The 20,913-nt window shown below is 44.7% G+C and overlaps 1 protein-coding gene across 2 annotated transcripts in view; it reads right to left on the minus strand.

Moving 5' to 3' along the window:
• Tbc1d4 (TBC1 domain family member 4) overlaps positions 1-19,604 on the minus strand; it is a 156,698-nt gene extending 137,094 nt beyond the window's left edge. The window contains exon 1 of one of the 2 annotated variants that reach the window (XM_006978002.4): positions 18,375-19,604. In XM_006978002.4, coding sequence (XP_006978064.2) covers positions 18,375-18,872 — 498 coding nt within the window. In that variant the 5' untranslated portion in view covers positions 18,873-19,604. The remainder of the gene's footprint in view (positions 1-18,374) is intronic. The other variant, XM_006978001.4, reaches the window with a different exon arrangement.
• Between the last annotated feature and the right edge of the window lie 1,309 nt (positions 19,605-20,913).

Genomic DNA, 20,913 nt, shown 5'->3' on the forward strand with positions numbered 1-20,913 from the left:
ATTGCGACATGAAAAGAAATGTGAACAGTAACTGAAAAGAAAAAGAATTTAAAGGCCATCTGTGCTTCTCTGTTCCTGGCCTCACTGTGGAAGGAACTGGAAGTGAAGGGCTGTCTGTGGACTGCAATCCTCACATGCTACCCACCGCACATTTTCCAGGAATAATGGAGCTATTAATCACCTTAATACCACAGCTTTGAAAAATTACTAGGTGCCATAAACTTCTCGCTTCATCAAGATGTTCTTGCAAAGTAGTACGATTACATTTCTGAGCAACTTAGAAATCACCAGGACGCCACGAATAGAACTTCTTAACTTGATTGAACCCATAAACGCCACATTCTTTCTCACATATTGAAAATGACAGGGTGTTTATAGCACTTCCATTAAAATTTCCCAATCATTGAGTCGCGTACTTTAAAGTCAGATTAAGAGATTCATTTAGACTGTAACTCTACAAAAAGCTTAAATTTTAATTATATATCACTTGTCCCTAAACTCCTGAACCAGACACTAAACTCTGAATTTCCTGAGACCAGTTAGTTGCTGGCCTGTCAGAATAGAGAGCACCCCAACAACAATGTGCCTTTTCTCCCCAGCTTCCCTCATAATCATCATGAGCTTAGGCCTCTCCAATGTCAGTCTACCTGTCACTGTAGAAATCACTTAAAGCCCTGGCTGAGAGCTCGCTGATCTTATATTTGATTAGCTCTGGTCAATACTTGCTAGGGCTATGGAATTGTTGACACAGGTAGTCACAAAGGTCATTAAAACCCTCATAGTTACTTGGTTCTCATGACTTTCATTAATATGAAAACAAAAATTAATTTCTGAAATTCCTATGCTGACACCAGCAATACCTGTATTATTCTCATATCAAGTGATCTGTAAATATCCAGGCCAGTTTCATTTTTGGATCACAGACAATCCAGAGGAAATGTGTTCAATGCTGTGAGGCTCAACATGATGTCACCTCCAAAACATATCAGCAATGAGAATAATGTTGTGGCTGACATCTTGCTTCCTGGCAAACAAAAACCCATCCATGGTAACTTGATAACCTATCGCTTTGTGATAGAAGAGTTAATATGTTACATCCTTGGTTCCTCATGAAAATAGAACTCCCGTATGATCCATCTATACTACTCCTGGGAACATAGCCAGGGGACTCTAAGTCAGCATACCACAGAGATACCTGCACATCCATGTTTACTGGGAAACTATGTACAATAGCAAGTTGTGGTACCAGCCTAGATGCCCATCGACTAATGAACAGACAATGCAAATGTGGCATGTACATACCATAGAGTTCTACTCACCTGGAAAATCAGAATGAAATTATGTCATTTTTCAAGAAAATAAATGGAATTGGAGATCATCATGTTAAGCAAAATAAGCCAGACTTGAAAAGTAAACATCATTCGTTTTATCTGATATGCAGAATCCAGAAACCAAGACTGTACAAGCACCCGAAGTGTGGGTAGTGTATACAGTGTAGATACACTGGGCAAGGGAATGCTTCTAGGCAGTAGACTGTGGCAACGTGAGATTTTATTACCCTACTCAGAAGGGCATGTGATTGAAAACTTAGGGCTTATTTCTAGATTGACCACATATGTTGGACTGTGGCAGGTTATGGGAAATTGAAACTGAAAACAGGAAGGGGCCACCATGCCTACCCACACCTGTGAGGCTGCCCTGTTTTACTGACTCCACGTTGCAAATAAGTACATTAGGGTGCAGAGGAGTGTAGGAACTTGTGCAGGGCCACAGGCAGTCAAGCTGAGAGTCCCAGAAGCTAAACCCCAAAGCCAGGGCACTCAGCCGCCACGGAACAGAAAGGATGTGCTCTGCTGTTGTCTGCTCACTTAGTTCATCTCATCCATAAAACTGTTAAAGCCATGCAGTCGGGGTCACATTCACTTTGCCTCTGGATCAGTGTTCCACACACCACCAGTCACGTAGCAAACATTCTCAACAACAACAAACATGGTTGAAGGAATGAGGGAATGAGTATATGAATGAACAAGGTAATGAACCAAGGACCAACTAGAAAAGTACTGTTTCTATAGCCAAAGCATGTGCCATGTCACATGCCTGACCACAGAAGGATGAGTCCAGAGCACCAGGGTCCTAGGTCTGCTCTCACGTCTCTGGTTACAGACCTGTTAGTACCTGTGGCATCCAGTAACAATAATCCTTCTTGTCCTTGACCTCACCACCAAACAGCAAATGAAAGCTCAAGCTGGGTTAATTAAGTCTGGAGCAGATCACTGTGAACAGACTCAAAACAGTGAATGCTGTGGGGTGTTGCTTTGTGTATTTACCCCTCTGCTTTACACACAGGAGTATTTTAGTCATTAAGACCAAGAACCAAAAGCACAAAACAACTGTAATGAAAAAGTCTGAAGAGCATCAAGAAGAAAATGTCATGTATTTTAAATCAACAGTGTCTGTCTGTCTGTCTGTCTATGTGTGTTCATGTGTGTGTGAAGGGACGAAATGTGCATATAGAGGCCAGAGGTCAACCTCAGGTGTCCTTCCTCAGGATACTATCCACCTGGTGTTTCAGAGAGAAGATATCTATCTCACTGGCCTGGAACTCAGCCATTTGGCAAAGTTGCCGGGCCAGCGAGCGCCAGAGAGTTGCCCGTCTGCACCTCCCATCCCTAGGACTAGAAGGGCACACCCCTCCCCCACACACCCCACCCACATACCCCCAGCTTTTTAAAGATGCGTTCTGAGGAATCAAACTCTTGTTTGAAAGCACTTCACTGAATGAGCCAATCCCAACCCCAAATTAACAAGATTTAAATAAGCTAACAAATTTGGTGTCTCCACATGAATGAGGTGGATACAGACATATTCAGAGCATTGTGCTATAATTCCCCATCATGATTAGCAGCACAGCTTTGAAAAGAAAATCACCTGGAAAACATAGGCAGCTAAAACCTTCCTGGGCAAACATATGCTGACTCTCACTGTCCAAAATCAATTCTCTTCTCAGAAGGGAAAAAAAAAAAAAATCATAGCCAAAAGGACTTGAAAATAAACTATTACATGAGATAATCGCAAGCAGAAAAACTGGTTCCTAAATAAACAGCTGATGTTCTGTGCCTCAAATCCAGTGCCAACAGGGATCAGCTCTCGTGCTGAAGTATGTGCATGGGAGCTCCCCCACGTAAAGACATGAACTGGAACCAGTGAGCTCGATCAGTAGGGGAAGCTCCTGCCACCAGACCTAATGACCTGCATTTGATCCCCAGAGCCAGAACTCACACAAGTTGTTCACTGACTGCCACACTTGCTCCCTGGCTGGCATGCATTCGCATGTGCACATGCATGTGCCCACACACACTAAACAAACAAACAAACAGTTTGTTTAAAAGAAATGACTTGTGAGTTTATCCTCCACCCCAATAGTGCAAGGAAATAGTTCCAGTAAAGAGGCAAGCGTGTTATGAAATGTGTTTACCTTGTCGCCTTAATAAGGAGTTGTACTATGTTGTTTGCAGGACGCACCACCAACAAGGTCTGTGTCTTCAGGCCAGGCTTATTAATGGAAGCCAAGTTTCAAAGACTATTTCAATCATTAAAAATGACAAGAGAAACGCATATCCAAGACACACACTTCATCAGGGAAGTAAAAGAAAGCTGTTTAGAACTGCTGATAGCTAATCTCTCGTCATCTGTCAACTCAGACTGAGAGGGGGATTAATAGATCACACCTCTGTGTGTGTCCCAGAAGGCATTTTCAGGATCCTCTGGATCATGAGGGATCTATCTGGTGAATACACTGACAGATTCAAAATCTGAATAGACTACTGCAGAGGAGAAGCCTCATTGGAGGTGAGGACATGTGCCTTTGAAGGATGGACCTTGACCTTGGCCTCGTCCTGTTCCTCCTGTTTCTTCCCGTCTCCATGAGGTGACTACTTTTCTCTCCACAGGCCTAAAAGCAATGGGCCATTTGACCATGAACTGAAACCAGGCCCAAAATTAATCCTTGCTCTTTATGGTGATTTTCTCAGATATGTTGTCATGACAACAAAAGTGTGACTAATACAGAACCCATTATATGACAGGGCCTCTTGCCCCCTGCAAGGGACCAAGCACTGATGAAATATAGGGGTGAGTGTTGCTCCGAGGTAAACAGACTGTAAGAAGGAGAAAATGCCCTTCTGGAGGGATGGAGTTAGAGGAAAGGGCCTGAGCTTATAAAAGCATATGATCAATGGTACTTTCAGGAAGAGAAAGGCAGCGTGGGGGAAGGGGGATACGGGGAGGTGGGGGGGATGACATCCTTTCAGATTCAGCCCACAAAATACTTTCAGAAAATACTTGCATTACTTGTTCAAAATGTGATTCTCCCATGCTTACAATCCTAGGATGCCGAATTACAAGTTTGAAGCCAGACTGGGTTACATAGTTAGACCCTGTCTCAAGATTATTTTTAAGTTTCCATTTAAAAACATGTTCCATAATCCCATTTAGCATTATATGCTGTATAATTTCTCTAAAATTATAAGTATCCATGTGGGAAAATACTATTGTACAAACACATTACAACTGACATCTGTCGAAGATGATGATAATGAAGGTGGGGGATTTAGGACCACACACACACACTCACACACACACACTCACACAACACACACACACACACACACACACACACACGGACTCTTGCCAGTGGTCTGCGTCTAGCTGTGGATTTAAATTCCCGAGGACAGGGACCAGTTCAAACTCATCTTATGTCAGTGGATTGGAATGAACTCCTCCTAACGAACTAGGTCCTGGTCACACAACCATGAACAAAACAGGAGCTCCCAGCACGGAGCTTGCATTCCACAGGTGGAGAGACCCACAACATTCAGCAATCAAAACAATGATGTCTAAGTGCCAGACCCGGACACAGAAGTGGAAAAACTCTGGGGCCAGCCTTCAGCTGGAGGTTCATTGGAACCCGGTCTGAGGAAGTGACATCTGCCATGTAAGCGGGAAACAACCAAAGGGATGGCGAGCTAAGCCGGCAAAAAGCAGGAAGCGTGCAAAGGCTTCGAAATCATCTAAAATCTGGACTTGTTTTGAACAGGGCAGCCGATCTGCACATCGGCACTGGGGAACATCCAGATGAATGAGATTCGATGACAGGGCTCGGTCAGCCAAGACATACCACAAAAACCATGCACAGGTCCTAAGTTGTGTTTCCAAAGGACCACTCCTTATAGCTGCATGGAAGAATGAGATGGAAGGGTAAGAGCTGAGCAGGAACAACGGCAAAGACATCGTCTCAGCGTAAGATCCCAGCTGTTACATCACATCGGAGGTAATGATGACTAGAGAGATGGGAGCACACTAAAAATAATTTCGGGGGGTGGGGGGCTGAGATGGCTCAGTTGGTAAAGTGCCTCCCATGAAAGCATGAGAACCTGAGTCCAGTCCTGAGCACCCATGTAAAAAAGATAGGCACAGCGGCATGTGCCTGTAATCCAGATGGGGGGCGGGGGACAGGAGAATCCCTGAGGTTTGGGGCCAGCCAGTCTACCTATAGTGGTGAGCTGTAGGTTCAGTGAGAGAACCTAACTTTAAAAAAAAAAAAAAGTTAAATGAAGGGGCTGTAGAGATGGCTCAGCAGTTAAAAATCGCATGTTGCTCTTGCAGAGGACCTGGGTTCAGTTCCCAATCCCCACATTGTGGCTCACACCCATCTGTAACTCCAGTTCCAAGGGATCCTATGCCCTTGTCTGACCTCTGAGGACACCAGGCATGCATGCGGTACATATACACACATTCAAGCAAAACACTCGTGCATGTAAAAAATAAAAAACAAAATTAAATTTAAAGTAAATAAAGTGGAGGGTGATTGAAGAAGACACTGGATGTCAACCTCAAGTCACCATGTGCACAAGCATTTGAGTCTAAGTTTTCACATCTATAAGATGGGGAATTTTAAATGCCTACTCTTTTATAAGTTTGTCCAAGAGCAAAAGTCAGCAAACTTTTTCTGTAAAGAGACAAGAGGATAGCAAGTTTAGGCTTCTGTCATAAATGCTTCCCCAGATTAAGGTGGGTTTAAGAAATGGGGGGTGTATCTCAAGTTGGCAGACAACTTGCCTAGCATGGTTGAAGCCCTGGGTTCGATCCCCACTGGTGGCTCACACCTATAATCCCAGCACTTGGGAGGTAAAGGCCGGAAGCTCAAGATTTAAAAGTGAGAGGGAAGTCAGCCTAGGCTACATGATAGATACCCTGTCTCAAAAAAAAAAAACAAGGATGCACCTAATTTTGTCACGTTTACACTCTGTTTATTAAAATTAACAATTACGAACTTATATCTGTACCATAGTTTCCAACAGAACCAGTATATGTCAATTATTTTCCAAATTTCCTAATCAAACAGAAACTTTGTTGACAATTTTTATTTCTATAACTAATAATGCATTTCATTATCTCAACAGAAAGCAATTAAATTTGTCAAATGCCCTTAATCTAAATGACTAATTTCACTCTAAAACGGTTAGGCTCTTTGGTGGCTGCTAAAGCATAAGAGACAGTGTTCACATATAGAAGATATTGCCACCTTTGCTTACTATTTTACAATTACTGATAGAAACTAGAGACAGATCTGACCCTATATCCTGACAGAACTCAGACAAGAGTTGTGAGAAGTTAAACAGGTGTTCAAGCTCACCACCACCACTGTACGTAGGCCAAGAGGGCTTTACAAAACTCTCTATCAAAGCCAAAATAAAATCTCCATCCAGCCAGGCATGGACTGAGCCAGTGACACATGCCTTTATTCCTAGAGACAGAGGCAGGAGGATCTCTGAGTCTGAGGCCAGGCTGGTCTACATAATGGGTTCCAGGACAGCCAGGGCTATGTAGAGAAACATATAAACCTGTCCCACAACAAATAGAAACCTCTATCCAGGAACTAGACAGATGGCTCAGCGGTTAAGAACACTGAATGCTCTTCCAGACGACCCAGGTTTGATTCCCAGCACCCTCAATGGCTGCTCACAACCATTTGTAACTCCAATTCTAGGGATCCAATGCCCTCTTCTGGCCACCGCAGGTACTGCACATGTGGCACACATGTATATTCAGGTAAATCACCCATACATATAAAATTTAAAAGATATCTCTACCCGAACGGTTACCCCTCTAGAAGGAGCTAGCTAAGGACTGCATAGAGAATATTCTCTCAGATGAAAGAAGACCAACAGCATCCACAACTAGAAAGAAATCCAATCCAACTACAGTAGGCAGGATACGAAGGGCAGGAAGCAGGCACTGAACAGAAGCAGCAGGGTTAGGATTCGGGATACCCAACAGAGTGATGAGGTGTCCCAACCCACATCCTAAAGAGTACATCTGAGAAGAACCAATGTCCAAAGAGCCAAGGAGGAAGGCCATCATTTTAGGTTAGGTAAACTCAGCAGCCCAGGCTGACCTAGAACTCACCATGCAGCCCAGGTTGGCATGGAACATGCCACAATCCTCCTGCCTCATTCCAAGTGCTGGATTAAATATGTGAGCTATCATGACTGGCTCATTTATGGTTTTAAAATAGTTCATATTTGTATGGTAAACGTTATGATTCAATTAAAAAGTATCCAGAGGCTTTGTTTTAGCTATTCTTAAATATATATCCTAATGCTTTTCTTTCCTAAAGTAATGTTATGAAGGTTGCAAACTGTCTCATAATCTAGCCTTAAAAACTAAATAAGAGACACATCAGAATTCAACTCTTATACCATAAGATCTGGATATAGCTCAGTGGTGGAGCACTTACCTAGCATGCACAAGGCCCTCTGTTCAATCCCCACCACCATAAAATAATCACCCTAAGTCACACAGATGTCTGAATTCCCATTAGCAGAAAAATACAGTCAGGCACAGTGGTGCACACCTATGTACCAGCTACTCAGGAAGCTAAGACAGGAGAGCCACTTGAGCCCAGGAGTTCAAAACCTATATTGGACATTGTAGAGGGACACCATCTCTTCAAAAAAATGTAAGTATATATCGACATAAATACACCCAAGCATAAATATGAAAGTGCTTAAATAAATAATAGTGTGTAGTGGGTAGCTGTTCCACCTTTGACCTGGAAATACCACCCGCTTTGAGGCTTCAGTAACTGTCACACCTACAAGGCAGAGCCAAGAGAGCTCCCTGAAGACCTGAGATTCGGATGGGGGAACTCTCTTGGTTCCTGGACCCTGGACGCTGGATGTAGACGGAGCAGAGTTCTCCAGAGAACACCGCCGGACTGTGCTGCACCTTTCCCAGACCCTGTAACCTATCCCTTCACTTGTAAGTTACCCCACAAAATAAACCTCCCTTTTAACTATGTGTAGTTGCCTTAATAATTTCACCAATAATAGTGTGCTCATTACACTTGTAAAAATATTTATGTTGAATAAATGTTTTTACAAATTTAGTGAGCACATTTAACTGAGAAAATTGTAAGATATGTGAGAAAAAAGCAAGAGCATAGAGTAAATCTAACTTCTAGGTGCATTCTAGAGCAGTTTCAAAAGAACCAGAGGAGACGGCCTGGAGTGCAGTCGGTTTCCAGCAATACATGTCTGCGGACCTTTGGAAAATAATTTACCTTTCTATACCTCAGTTTTCCCATCTGTGGAGAAAATACTGATAAATACTTTGCACAGTTACTGTGACATATTAAAATGCATATCTAAGAAAATCAGCAAGAGTCCAATAACTGTTCACTCTGTGTGTGTGTGTGTGTGTGTGTGTGTGTGTGTGTGTGTGTGTGTGTGTGTGTGTGTGCAGATGAGCCTGCCCTTGTTTGTGGAAGTGGAATCCAGATGGCAATCCATTACTGTTTTCTACCTTGTCTTATTGTTGTTGTTTGATTGCTTGTTTGGGGGGCAGTTGGTGATTTCAAGTAGACTGGCTGGACATCTAGGCCCCCTAGAATCTGCCTATCTCTGCCTCCCTAGGCCCCTAGACCCACTCACCATGCTCAGATACTGTTTTAGTTAGGGTTTCTATTGCTGTGAAGAGACTCCATGACTGTGGCAACTCTTAGAAAGGGAAACATTTAACTGAGGTGGTGGCTGACAGTCTCAGATGTTTAGGCCATTATTATCATGGTGGGACATGGCACCTTCTGGTCAGATATGGTGCTGGAGAGGTAGCTGAGAGTTCTCCATCTTGCAAGCAACAGGAAGGGGACTGTCTCACTGGGAGTAGCTTGAGTATAGGAGACCTCACAGCCTACCCTATAGTAACACACTTCCTCCAACAGGGCCACAACTACTCCAACAAGGCCACATCTCCTAATAGTGCTACTCCCTTTGGGGGCCATTTTCTTTCAAACACCACAGGTACCATGTGGATGTGCGGGATTTGAACTCAGGTCTTCCTGCCTTCTCAGCAAGCAGTTTACTCACTGAGCCATCCCCTGCCCATCATTTATTTTAAGGAAATAACTTAAAGGTCGATGCAGGTGGCTGATACGCCTGCATGGTATGCATACCACATTAGAAACCTGAGGTAAAGAGCCAGGGGCATCTTTAGTTCGCAAGACCAATCAGCCATCAAACTTGTATTAATACTTTATACAAGCCATATTCCTAGCAAATTATGCTGAACATAATATTAAAATGCATCCTAACTTACTTAACCACGAGGTGGTGGTGCATGCCTTTAATCCCAGAACTCGGGATGCAGAGGCAGGCTGATCTCTGTGAGTTCATTGTCACCCTGGTCTACAGAATGAGTTTCAGGGCAGTCAGGACTAAACAGAGAAGCCCTGTCTCAGGGAAGAAAAATGCATCCTAACTGATCTGTCACTCATCTTACAATGGGGTACATGGACCTTAATGAAATGGGACTTTAAAGAAATCACCCAAATTTTTTCCTTTTTAAATTATATCGATATTGTCTTGAATTATATGTCTATGCAGGGATATGTATGAGCACATGAATTCAGATAGGGGCCAGGAGTGTTAACTCCCTTGAGATGAGAATTACAGGTAGTTGAGAGCTGCTTAATGTGGGTAATGGTAACTGAACTCTGGTTCTCTAGAAAAGCAGTATATGCTCTCACCACTGGGCCCATGTCTCAAGCCCAACCCAAATTTTTTTAATAAGATAAGATTACCTTAAAATAGAGGAAAAGGAAGAGTAAGTGGGTAAAGAAAAGGAATAAACATAATATTTTCAACAATTTTCCAGACTGTCCATCATCTTACCAAATTGCACAACCCTGTTTCTCCTGCCTGATTTTCCTCATAACTGATATATAAAACAAGCTGATATGCTTTCTACTTGTATCTTCTGTTTCAGATACAAATAACACACTAGATAATCTAGCAGAAAAAAATCACTGAAGTTACCAGTTTCCTTACCATGCAACTAATTCACTCATTCCATGGTGGAAGAAAAAAATAGAATTTGAATGAAGTTTGTCATGCTGAATGTCATTATTTATCAGGATGTAAGCAAGTAACGTCTTAGTTTTTGTACAGAATCTCATAATTTGACACTGGAATATATCCCTCATGTCACCTGAGCTTCCTCCCCCCACCCCCCAAAAAAATATGAAAACTGTTCACCTCCACAACCTAGAGGTGAACATAAACTTTTCCATTCAGCACACCCATGGACCTAAAAATGACTGGTGAGGGAAGAAACCACTAAGACAGAAGATTAAGTTCCTGTCAAATCCTCTGTAATCAGATGTTACTCTTCATCTTACCTTAAATTTTCACTTCTGGGAAAGACCCTGAAAGTAAGCAGAAGTAAGGAAATGGCCATAGACCAAACCACATGAACGTGGTTTTAGATCTAGAGCTCCCAATCCTGCAGTCTGGGCATCAGCAGGAAGAGGATGAGACACTGAATCGGAAGATGTGTTTAGTATCCCCCTAGATGATGCAGACATATGTTCCAGCTGGGCAGCCTGTGTTTTCCAGTCGTGAGGCTGGTACTGAAGCTGTGGTGTTACAGGTCCCAATCATAAGGCTGGTGTGAGAAGTCCTGTGCACAGATGTTTGTCTTTCCTCCAGATATGGCACTTCTTCGATGGAGTTAAGCCACGTTAATATCCACCGCAGGCCAGCAGGAGAAGTGTACTAGTTGGGGTTACTATTGCTGTGATAAAAGACCATGACCAAAAACAAATTGGGAGGAAAGGGTTTATTTGACTTACACATCCATATCATTGTCCATCATTGCAGGAAGTCAGGACAGGAATCTGGAGATAGGAGTTGATGCAGAGGCCATGGAGGGGTGTTGATTAATGGGTTTGCTCCCATGGCTTGCTTATAGAACCCAGGACCACCAGCCTAGGAATGGCCCCACCCATAAGGGTTAGGCCCACCCCTATCTATCATTAAGTCAGAAAATGACCTACAGGCTTGCCTACAGCACAATCTTATGGTGGCATTTTCTCAATCAAGATTCTCTTCTCTCAGATGACTCTAGATGGTATCAAGTTGAAAAAAAAAAAAAAAAAAACAAGCCAGCATAAGGAGGAGACAGAAAGTGCTTACAGCAAACAAGAAAAACATCACTGGGCTTGAGGATGCCTAGCAAGTATCAGGGACTGAGTTCGATCCCCAGTGCATGCACAAGAGCACACACACACACACACACACACACACACACACACACACACACACAGATGGAGAGGGAGAGGGAGAGAGAGAGAGAGAGAGAGAGAGAGAGAGAGAGAGAGAGAGAGAGAGAGAGAGAGCCAGAGCCAGTTAGAGAACAGAGGAAAGAAGTGAAAACTTCCACGTTATATTTCTGTGGTTCTCTATCTAGGATATTCCCACCAACTACAGAGACTTGAGAAGGACCCTGTTGAAATATACTGACAAGTGAACTTAAAATCAGGTTCTGTGAGTAAACCCCAGATAACATTTTTAAGAATTTTAAGAAAAAAAGCAAAGTGACAGATTCTATGAAGGAAGACCAAAGAGGAATTAACATTAAATTATTTTTCTTAGTTCTAAGAACATAATTTGCAAAACTTCTTTAAGTCATTCTTGCAAAGTTCAAGAAATATATACTTAAACATAACCAATAAAAAGTATAACTCCTATGATTTGTTTTAAATGGTCACTCTATAATTATAAAATACGAGGCTTGGTGAGCTGGTTCAGTGGGTTAAAAAAAAAAACTGGCTAAGCAAATCTGAAGACCAGACACACACACACACCACCACCATCACCACCACCACCACCACCACCCACCACACACAAAACCACACCAATAATAAATTTTTTTTTCTGCTTTCAAAACAGGGTCTCTGCATAGCCCTGGCAGTCCTAGAACTCACTATGAAGAATAGACAGGCCTGAACACACAGAGATCTGCCTGCCTCTACCTCCTGAGTGCTAGGAGTAAAGGTTTGTGCCACAACATACAACTAATAAAATATTTTTTTAGCCAGGCGGTGGTGGCACACACGTTGAATCCCAGCACTAGGGAGGCAGAGGCAGGCGGATCTCTGTGAGTTCGAGGCCAGCCTGGGCTACAGAGTGAGTTCCAAGACAGGCTCCAAAGCTACACAGAGAAACCCTGCTTCAAAAAAACCAAAATAATGATGATGATGATGATGATGATGATGATGATGATGATAAGTTTAAAGAAATGTAAGCATGTCACTAGTCACAATGAAGTGCTCAAACCTTTCATCTCTTTGTAAAAACATTTTAAAGAAGCCAGGCCTGGTGGAGCACACCTATAACCCTAGCTTCCAGGAGACAGAGGCAGGGGGATCTCTATGAGTTTGAAGCCTGCCCGGCCTGCACAGAGAGTTCCAGGCAAACCAGAGCTACGTAGTAAAACCATGTCTCAAAAAAATTTAAATTAACTTTTAAAAAACTTTGATTGGAAGATACTGCTCAACAGTTAAGAGCACTGGCTGCTCCGGCAGAAGGACCCAGTTTCACTTCCCATTATCCACACGGAGGCTCAAAGCCATTTGTGACTCCTGCTCCAGGGCTCCCAGTGGCCTCTTCTGTCCTCTGTAAGCACTAGACATGTAAGTGGCACACATACACACATGCAGGCAAAACATCCATACACATGAAATAAAAAAACTAAATTAAATTATTTTTATTTTAATTACGTATGTGGAAGGGGGATGGTATGTCATGTGACCACAGGTGCTGGCATATGCCAGAAGAAAGTTTTAGGTTCCTTCCCCATAGCTAGAGTTACGGGCTGTTGTGAGCCGCATAGAGTAGCGTGGGACAGGAACACGGGCCTTTATCAGGAGCAGTACATGCTTTTTAATTGTTTTTCAGACAAGATCTCACCATGTAACGCTGGCTGTCCTAGAACTCACCATGTAGACCAAACTGGCCTCGAACTCACAGAAGGCCACATTCCTTTGCTTCCCAAGTGCTGAGATTAAAGTTATGTACCACTACGCCTGGCCCAGCAGTCCATACTCTTAACCACTTAGCCATCTCTTCAGCCCCAGCATCTACAGTCTCTAATTCTTACAAACATCAACTTAATTTAATTTAATTATTTAAATGCATATAACATTAAAACTTTTTTTTTTTTGAGACAAGTTTCATATAGTCTAGGCTGGCCTTGAGTTTGATTTGTAGCTGAGGATAACCTTGAACTTCTGATCCTGTCTCCACATCCCAAGTGCTAAAACCTGCTAGGTTTGTGCCACTACACTGTCTTTGTGGCTCTGGGAAGGAGCTCAGGGCTTCATGCATGCTAAGTAAGTATTCTACCAACTGAACCACACGCCCAGCCCCAAACCTCCTTTTGAATGGAGAAACTGAGGTAATGTTATACACATACAATCCCTTTTTAAAAGGAAGTAAATTAAGCATTTGCTGATTAGTGACCTATCCCAGCTTCTAAGAGTCAGGTATCCCATAACCCAATTCATGCCAATGGGATTTGTAAAGAGTTTCCTCCGGTAGGTCCTTTTCTGGTTCAAGTACCAAGCTGAGCTGAAATGCACTAGAGCTGACACTCCTTCCACATCACACTCCACAGGCTTGCACAGATGGGGACCACTGGACACACGGGACACACACTTAACCTCCTCTTCACCTCTCTTTGCACCTGAAAGGCCTGTGCACACCAAGCCTTTCCAGCTGAGTGCTTCTCCTGACACACATCCTTAACTCTAACTCAGGAAGAGGTGTGAACCCAGAGGGCCTGTCACCATGGGAACTCCCCACAACAGACCCAAGCTATCAGCTTAGCACTCCCTTCTCTGCGATCACATGGAGAGCCACCCTCAGAAAAGACATGTGAGAGGATCTTCTGTTAAACATTAGCCTTTCTGTTAGACAGGCCTCCACATGGGTGGCCCAACGTGAATACAAACTCTATCGTTTGCTGCCATGGATGTGAAACCCAGTCAGCCCTACCCAAGCCAGGTGTATGACTTACTATACGTGGGTAATTTGCTAGTGGTGCCCTCTTTCCCAATAAAAACTATCCCAAATCGATAAACTGTATGGTCATCCTCAAGGCAGGTCCACATCAGAAAACAGCCAGGCTTGCGAGACAGAGCAAGGCAAGCCTACCAGAGACGTTTGCACACGCTCTGCTGCCTTGCAGACTTGCTCAGGGAATGCAGGCAGCAGCAGCCTCCCTTACCAAGGGGTTTAAGTCTCCACTTCAGAGAAAGAACTTGGGACAAGGCAGACAGCAGGCCATCTTCTTTCCCCTTCAGAGGCACCCAGGGCCTCCCAAAGCCTACTCCGTATGAAGCAAACTCGTGGCTGATAAAACTGTTGGATGCCAGCATGTCTGGCTGAAGTCAGCCATGCCTTGGAGCACGTTCACTGCAAATACTGCGAAGTCAGCTGTCCCCACACTGCCCACGTGAAGAGTCGTATGCATCAACTCAGGTGCTCACAAGGAAATGTGGCAAACCGTGTCAATGACTGAATTCGACAAGTTCCCAAATATTTACATTTGGTGGAAACTGGGAGAGATCTGAAACCAAACTACCAGTGTACTGCTTGACCCAAAGACGACTCCTAAGGGTTTAAAATGTTTGCCAATGCTCTAAAATGTGAGGAGGTAGATACATATCCCATTTCGGATCTTTCTTGTGGAATCAGAAGTTTCACACCGAGCTTGCATCCATTCCTGTCATTTCCAGATGCCGCCCAGTAACACACTGAGAAGGGACACCCCCTGTTCAGTTCCCTCACAGTCCTCACTCAGCACTCTTCTGGGGCACTGGAGTTTAGAACTTCTAATTCTTAGCAGAGATGAGACTACTGTAGAGCCTACATCTGACCCTTCAAATAAAGATCCTCTGGCAGGAATCCCGCCTCTCCCCACCCCCCCACCCCACCCCCCGGCCTGCAGTCTGTCTTTTCCAGCCCTTAACATTTAAATATATGGTGGAGGCAAATCCAAGGATGTGTGTAATCGAATACAAAGCCTTGTGTCCAGATGGGACAGACCAGATCCCCAGGGGAAAATACTAACATAAACCAGCCAGGGTCACCAAAAGTGAGTCAGAAACTCATTCCCCCCACCCCACCCCACCCACATACACCTGCCCTCTCCCTTCCCCTCTGGTTTTTTGAGACAGAGTTTCTCTATGTAAACAGCCCTAGCTGTCCTGGAACTCTGTAGGCGAGGCTGGTCTTGAACTCAGAGATCCCCCTGCTTCTGCCTCCTGAGTACTGGGATTAAAGGTGTGCTCCACCATGGCTGGCTACCAAAAGTCTCTTAAAGGCCTGGAAACTGTAATGGATTCTTCCTTATTTCCAGATCCAGAACATTGTATTAGAATACAATAACGATAGTGATAATCTTAGGAAACTTTCCAATTTCATTTGTGAAATGAGTTTTAAATAAATAAGCATGAACTGAACCTCACTGGCCAACCATGCTAGGGAACTTCAAGTCATTTGTAGTGAAGTATTCTGTTGCAAGCGTAACAGTGAACACAAATTAAAATCGCCACCAGGAGGCCTCAAGCCTACACAGAGAACTGCAGGCAGCTAAGGAAGGCTGTGTGCGAGAAATGGTCTTCCCAGGAAAGAGCGCATCAGTTGGTTATCCAATACCAAATGGTCAGCCCTGGAAACACACATGCTAGTAACACTACACGGACTGAGCAGGTTGTGTTTCACACACAGAACACACATACACACACACACACATACACACACACACACATACACATACACACATACACACACACACATACACACACACATACACACATATATATACACACATATATACACACACACACATACACACACACATACACACACATATACACACACACATATACACACACATATATACACACACACATACACACACACATATATACACACACATATATACATATATACACACACACATACACACATATATATACACACACATATGCACACACATACACATACATACATATATACACACACATATACACACACATATATACACACCCACATATGTACACACATATATACACACACACATATATACACACATACACACACATATATACACACATACACACATATATATACACATACACACACATACACATATATACATACACACACACACACACACACACACACACACACACACACACACACGCAAAAACCATCAATGAAAACAAGGGGCCATGAATTTGAAAGAGAGAAGGGAAGGGTATATGGGAGGACCTGAAGGGAGGAACGGGAAGTGGGCAATGATGTAATTATAAATCTCAAAACTAAAGAAATTATTTTGAAAAACAGCTTACTTGCCCTCTTCACATTGGCCTTTCTGGCTGTTTAAGGTTTTGTCCCTTGGGCAAAAGCACTTCCTGTTCTCCCAGGGGACCAGAGTTTTGTTCCCAGCACCTACACAACCACCTGGAACTATAGCTCCTCAGGGGGATCCAAATCCTTCTTCTGGCCTCTTCAGGGACATGTTTGTGCACACACAAATAAATAAATAAGTAAATAAACCTTAAAATAATAAAAATAAAAAGATGCTTTTCTCTTTTGGATTGTAATGAAGAAACTGAAGACAGTTGTCTTTTACTTCAGTTTTATTACAGGACTTTTGTGGAATGCTATCACCAAACAATAACTTTAAAGTTCAATTATGGAATAAGAATAAGGACTTGATATAGGATGTTTTTCTCTTTTAAATCTCCCAGCTACCAAAAGGATACCACGTGATAGAACCTGAGACTTTATTTGTTTATTTATATTTAGTCAACAGTGATTTCCCTAAAAACCTAAGTCACTTTGAAAACACAATTTTTAAAAAAAAAAGCACAAAAAAATGTTGAAAGGCACACAGACACACCCACGCACAGGCACATACTCTTCTTTCCACACTTCCAAGCCTGTTTCCCAAGGCACAGTCATCATGCTGAAGTTTCCTCCTGTTAGAACAGTGGTTCTCAACCTTCCTAACGCTGCAACCCTTTAATACAGTTCTTCAGGTTGTGGTGACCCCCCAACCACAAAATTATTTCATTGCTACTTCATAACTGCAATTCTGCTACTGTTATAAATCATAATGTAAATATCTGATATTCCCCTTCGGCGAATCACTGTGTTGGCTAGAACTACATCTGTTTATCAAGGAAGTCAAGGTTTCGTTTAGCAACAGAACACTTCGAGTTAGTAAACGCTGGAGAAATATTGGACACTAAGCTAGAAGCTTTAAAAAAACACTTTTTAAAATGACATTTAAAACCTCTTCTATCACGATGATTTTTAAGTCACTCACATACGCACTTATTGTCTTAGTGGCTGTGAAAACAACAGTAAAGGTCTTCAGACTTCAAATTCGCAGAATCATACTTGGCTGACAATCTGACAATTTTAACTCTAACCCTAAACTCTGCTCTGAAATCACACCTCCCAGGCCCAGACACCTGGAGGTGCTTTGGTGACAGTGACTTGTGGGCCAAACAGGTATAAAGGCAGTACTACCAAGACTAAGAACCAGCACAGGGCGGAGGATGGGTGGATCTCCCACACTTCTAATAAACACACACTTGCACACATGCACTCCTTGGCGAAAATCAGGCAAGCCATCATCAGTCCCCAGGTTCCTCTTCCGACCCACGGTTTCCCTTGCGTCCACAGCAGACTTGCCATCTCCTCCCGGGTCACAGGACCACTCTGTGTTTACTCTCCTTTCTCCCACTCAGGCCGACCAGCGGATCCCTGAAGCTAACCCAGCCACCAATTGCTTTCCCTCTCACTCCCAGATCCCAAAAGCGGAGCGAGAGGGGCACCCGAGCGCGCCACGTGGATCGCGAGCCAGCAGTCAGATCGAGACAGTTCTTAAAAGAGGGGGTCCCTGCCTCGCCAGTCCCCGCGGCTCTGCTCCCGCCCTGGGCGCCTGAGACTTGCCTGGTTAGGGTCGGTGGCTCTGAAGACGTGGCAGGCCATCTGCGACTCGGGGTCGTCCGGCTGCGCCTTGATCAGGTAGGCAAAGTAGGTGAGGTCGTGGCTGTTGTGGATGAAGCGCGAGATGTGCTGCGCCTTGTGCTCAAAGATGAATACCCCGGTGTGGGGCTGCACAGTCCCGGAGCCAGCGCCCCCGCCGACCCCGGCCCCCGGGGCGGGGACGCAGCGCAGGAAGGGCGCGCTGAGCACCAGGAGCACCTCGCGGGCTGCGGGCGCCCCGCAGCCGCCCGCCTCGGGCTTCTGGCTGCGCCGGCGGATCTCGGCCATGAGCCAGGGTAACATGGGCAGCGTGGTCCTGCGATCCAAGCACGACCCTCCCACGTACCACAGCCGGAAGCGCTTGTCACCGGGCTTGGCGGCACCTGGCTGCGCTGGGGTACCCGGCTCGGGCTCCAGAGGGTGCGGGAAGGGCTCATCCTGAATGCAGCTAGGCGACTCCATAACTCGCGCCTTGGCGAGGGCACCGCGCCCCCAACTCTCACTGTGCAGGCGCCGCGGAAACTGCCAACTGTCGCCCCAGGCCCCCGCGCCTGCCTTGGTGCCACCAGCCCTTGAAGTCCGCGCTTCAGCGGCCCTGCCCCATGCGACACTTTCCCCGGCGCGGCTAGGAGGCTCCGGCTGCAGCGCGGTGGACTAGCAGGAGACCGAGGCTCACGCGTGCATCCTCCTTCCTGGAGATCGCGCCTGCGGAGCCGCCTGACCTCCTGCCGCCCGTGCTCGAGGTCGGGGACCACGCCGACCCGGGTCTCCTGCTCCCGCTCCTGCAGCCCGCTGCGGCCGCCGCGCTCGCCCAACGCTGGCACTGGAAGGCTGGGCGGAGAGTGGGGCTGTGGGCGGGAAGGGGTGACTCGGGGCGGAGCTGACTGCTAGCAGGGTGACCGGCTGTCACCTGGAAGGTCGGGGGCGCGGGGTTGCGGCCCGCTCAGTCCCGGAGAACTAGTCCAATGGAAAATAACAAAAACAAACGTGGCCCTTTGCGGGCGGCTCCTCCAAGCCGCCGACTCTGCAGCCCAGCTCGCCGCTCCTCCTCCAGGGTTCCCGTCCCTCCCTCGTTTCTTCCTTCCTTCCTTCCAGGCCGCTACTTTAAAGCCGGCAGCTGCCCTGCCTCCAATCCCGCCAGAGGAGAGCTTTGCCTGCAGCAGCAGATCCTCCCAGCTTCTTCCTCCGGCCTCCGCCCCTCACCTCGCCTCAGGGGGCAGCCGTACCCAGCCTGGCGCGGGCACTTCCCGGACCAGCTCGGCCTCTCTCCTCTCCTGGAGACTCTACTGCCCCCTGGAGAGGGGCCACTCACAGTGGAGCGCTGGGATTTTCTTTTCTTTTTTTTTTTTTAAGCAATATTTGCTTGGTTTTATTTCGTCTAAAGTCTGAACATTTCTATATTCTGCATCCTTTTTCCTACTCTCGAACACTGCTTGTATTTTCAATCACAATTTTATGACAAAAGAGTTTAATTGCAATATTCATCTTTAACACTGTTTGATATGAATCTTTCCCATTTCTTAATGAAGCTAACTTCTTAAGATATAAAGAAGTTAAACTTCTTTATGTATCCCCACTTCAGAACTAACGTAAATTTTTTCCCTTTTATGTATAAGAATACATATTTCAGAAAGCATTTCAGTGATAATTTGGTTATTCTATTTCTAAAGCAAAACGGAGTAATAGAATTGTGTTTTCTATTTTAGCAGATTAAACTGGTTTTGTTATTGCTGCTGTGTTTGTTGTTACTATTTTAAGAAAGTCTCCTTCCTGTGTAGTAAAGGTTGATTTAGGACACGCCATCTTCCTGCCTCAGTTTTCCAAGTCCTGGGCTTACAGGAATGTATCACCTGGAAGAACTCTCATAACCTCTTTATACCCTTACTGGATGATAAGGAATTGGTAAAAGAAAAACAAAATAAAAGGAGAAACTTTAAACTTACTTTTGTCCAGGTGCTTAGAAAAAAAAATGAAAACATCGGTTTCTCTTATATTTTGTATTTAATGGTGTTCTTACTTTCTCTAACATCCTATGGTCTAATGGGATTAATCCACAATCTATTGAATGATGAAAGGAATTTATTTGGGGGTAAACTCACAACTACGGGAGATTTATCGTAGGGTCCAGGAAAGCTGAGCTATGTCCCATGCTGAACGGCTTGGTCCAAGATCTCAGCATCCAAAACCACAAGGTACCCAAGAGAGGGGGTGAATGTGCTTCCCAAGTTTTAAGGGTCTCCAGTGGCCACGCCCGCAGGTCCCTCAAGGTCAGAGGCAGGTGTGACAGCTAAGGCTGCTTCACCAGGGACGGTGCTTCAGGGCATGGCTCAAACAGCTGCCCACTACCATGGTCATTTTGCTTCCTGTTCATGCAAAGTCAGTATAGTCAAATTTGCTACACTTCTAGGGCCATCATGCAAATCGACACTTGTTAATGACCATCTAAGCTAAGACAGAGATGTTATTGGTTAAAGTCATTTATTTTAACACTTAGAAAACTTTG

The sequence above is a fragment of the Peromyscus maniculatus genome, chromosome 9, assembly GCF_049852395.1.
Source record: "Peromyscus maniculatus bairdii isolate BWxNUB_F1_BW_parent chromosome 9, HU_Pman_BW_mat_3.1, whole genome shotgun sequence".
Taxonomy (NCBI): domain Eukaryota; kingdom Metazoa; phylum Chordata; class Mammalia; order Rodentia; family Cricetidae; genus Peromyscus; species Peromyscus maniculatus.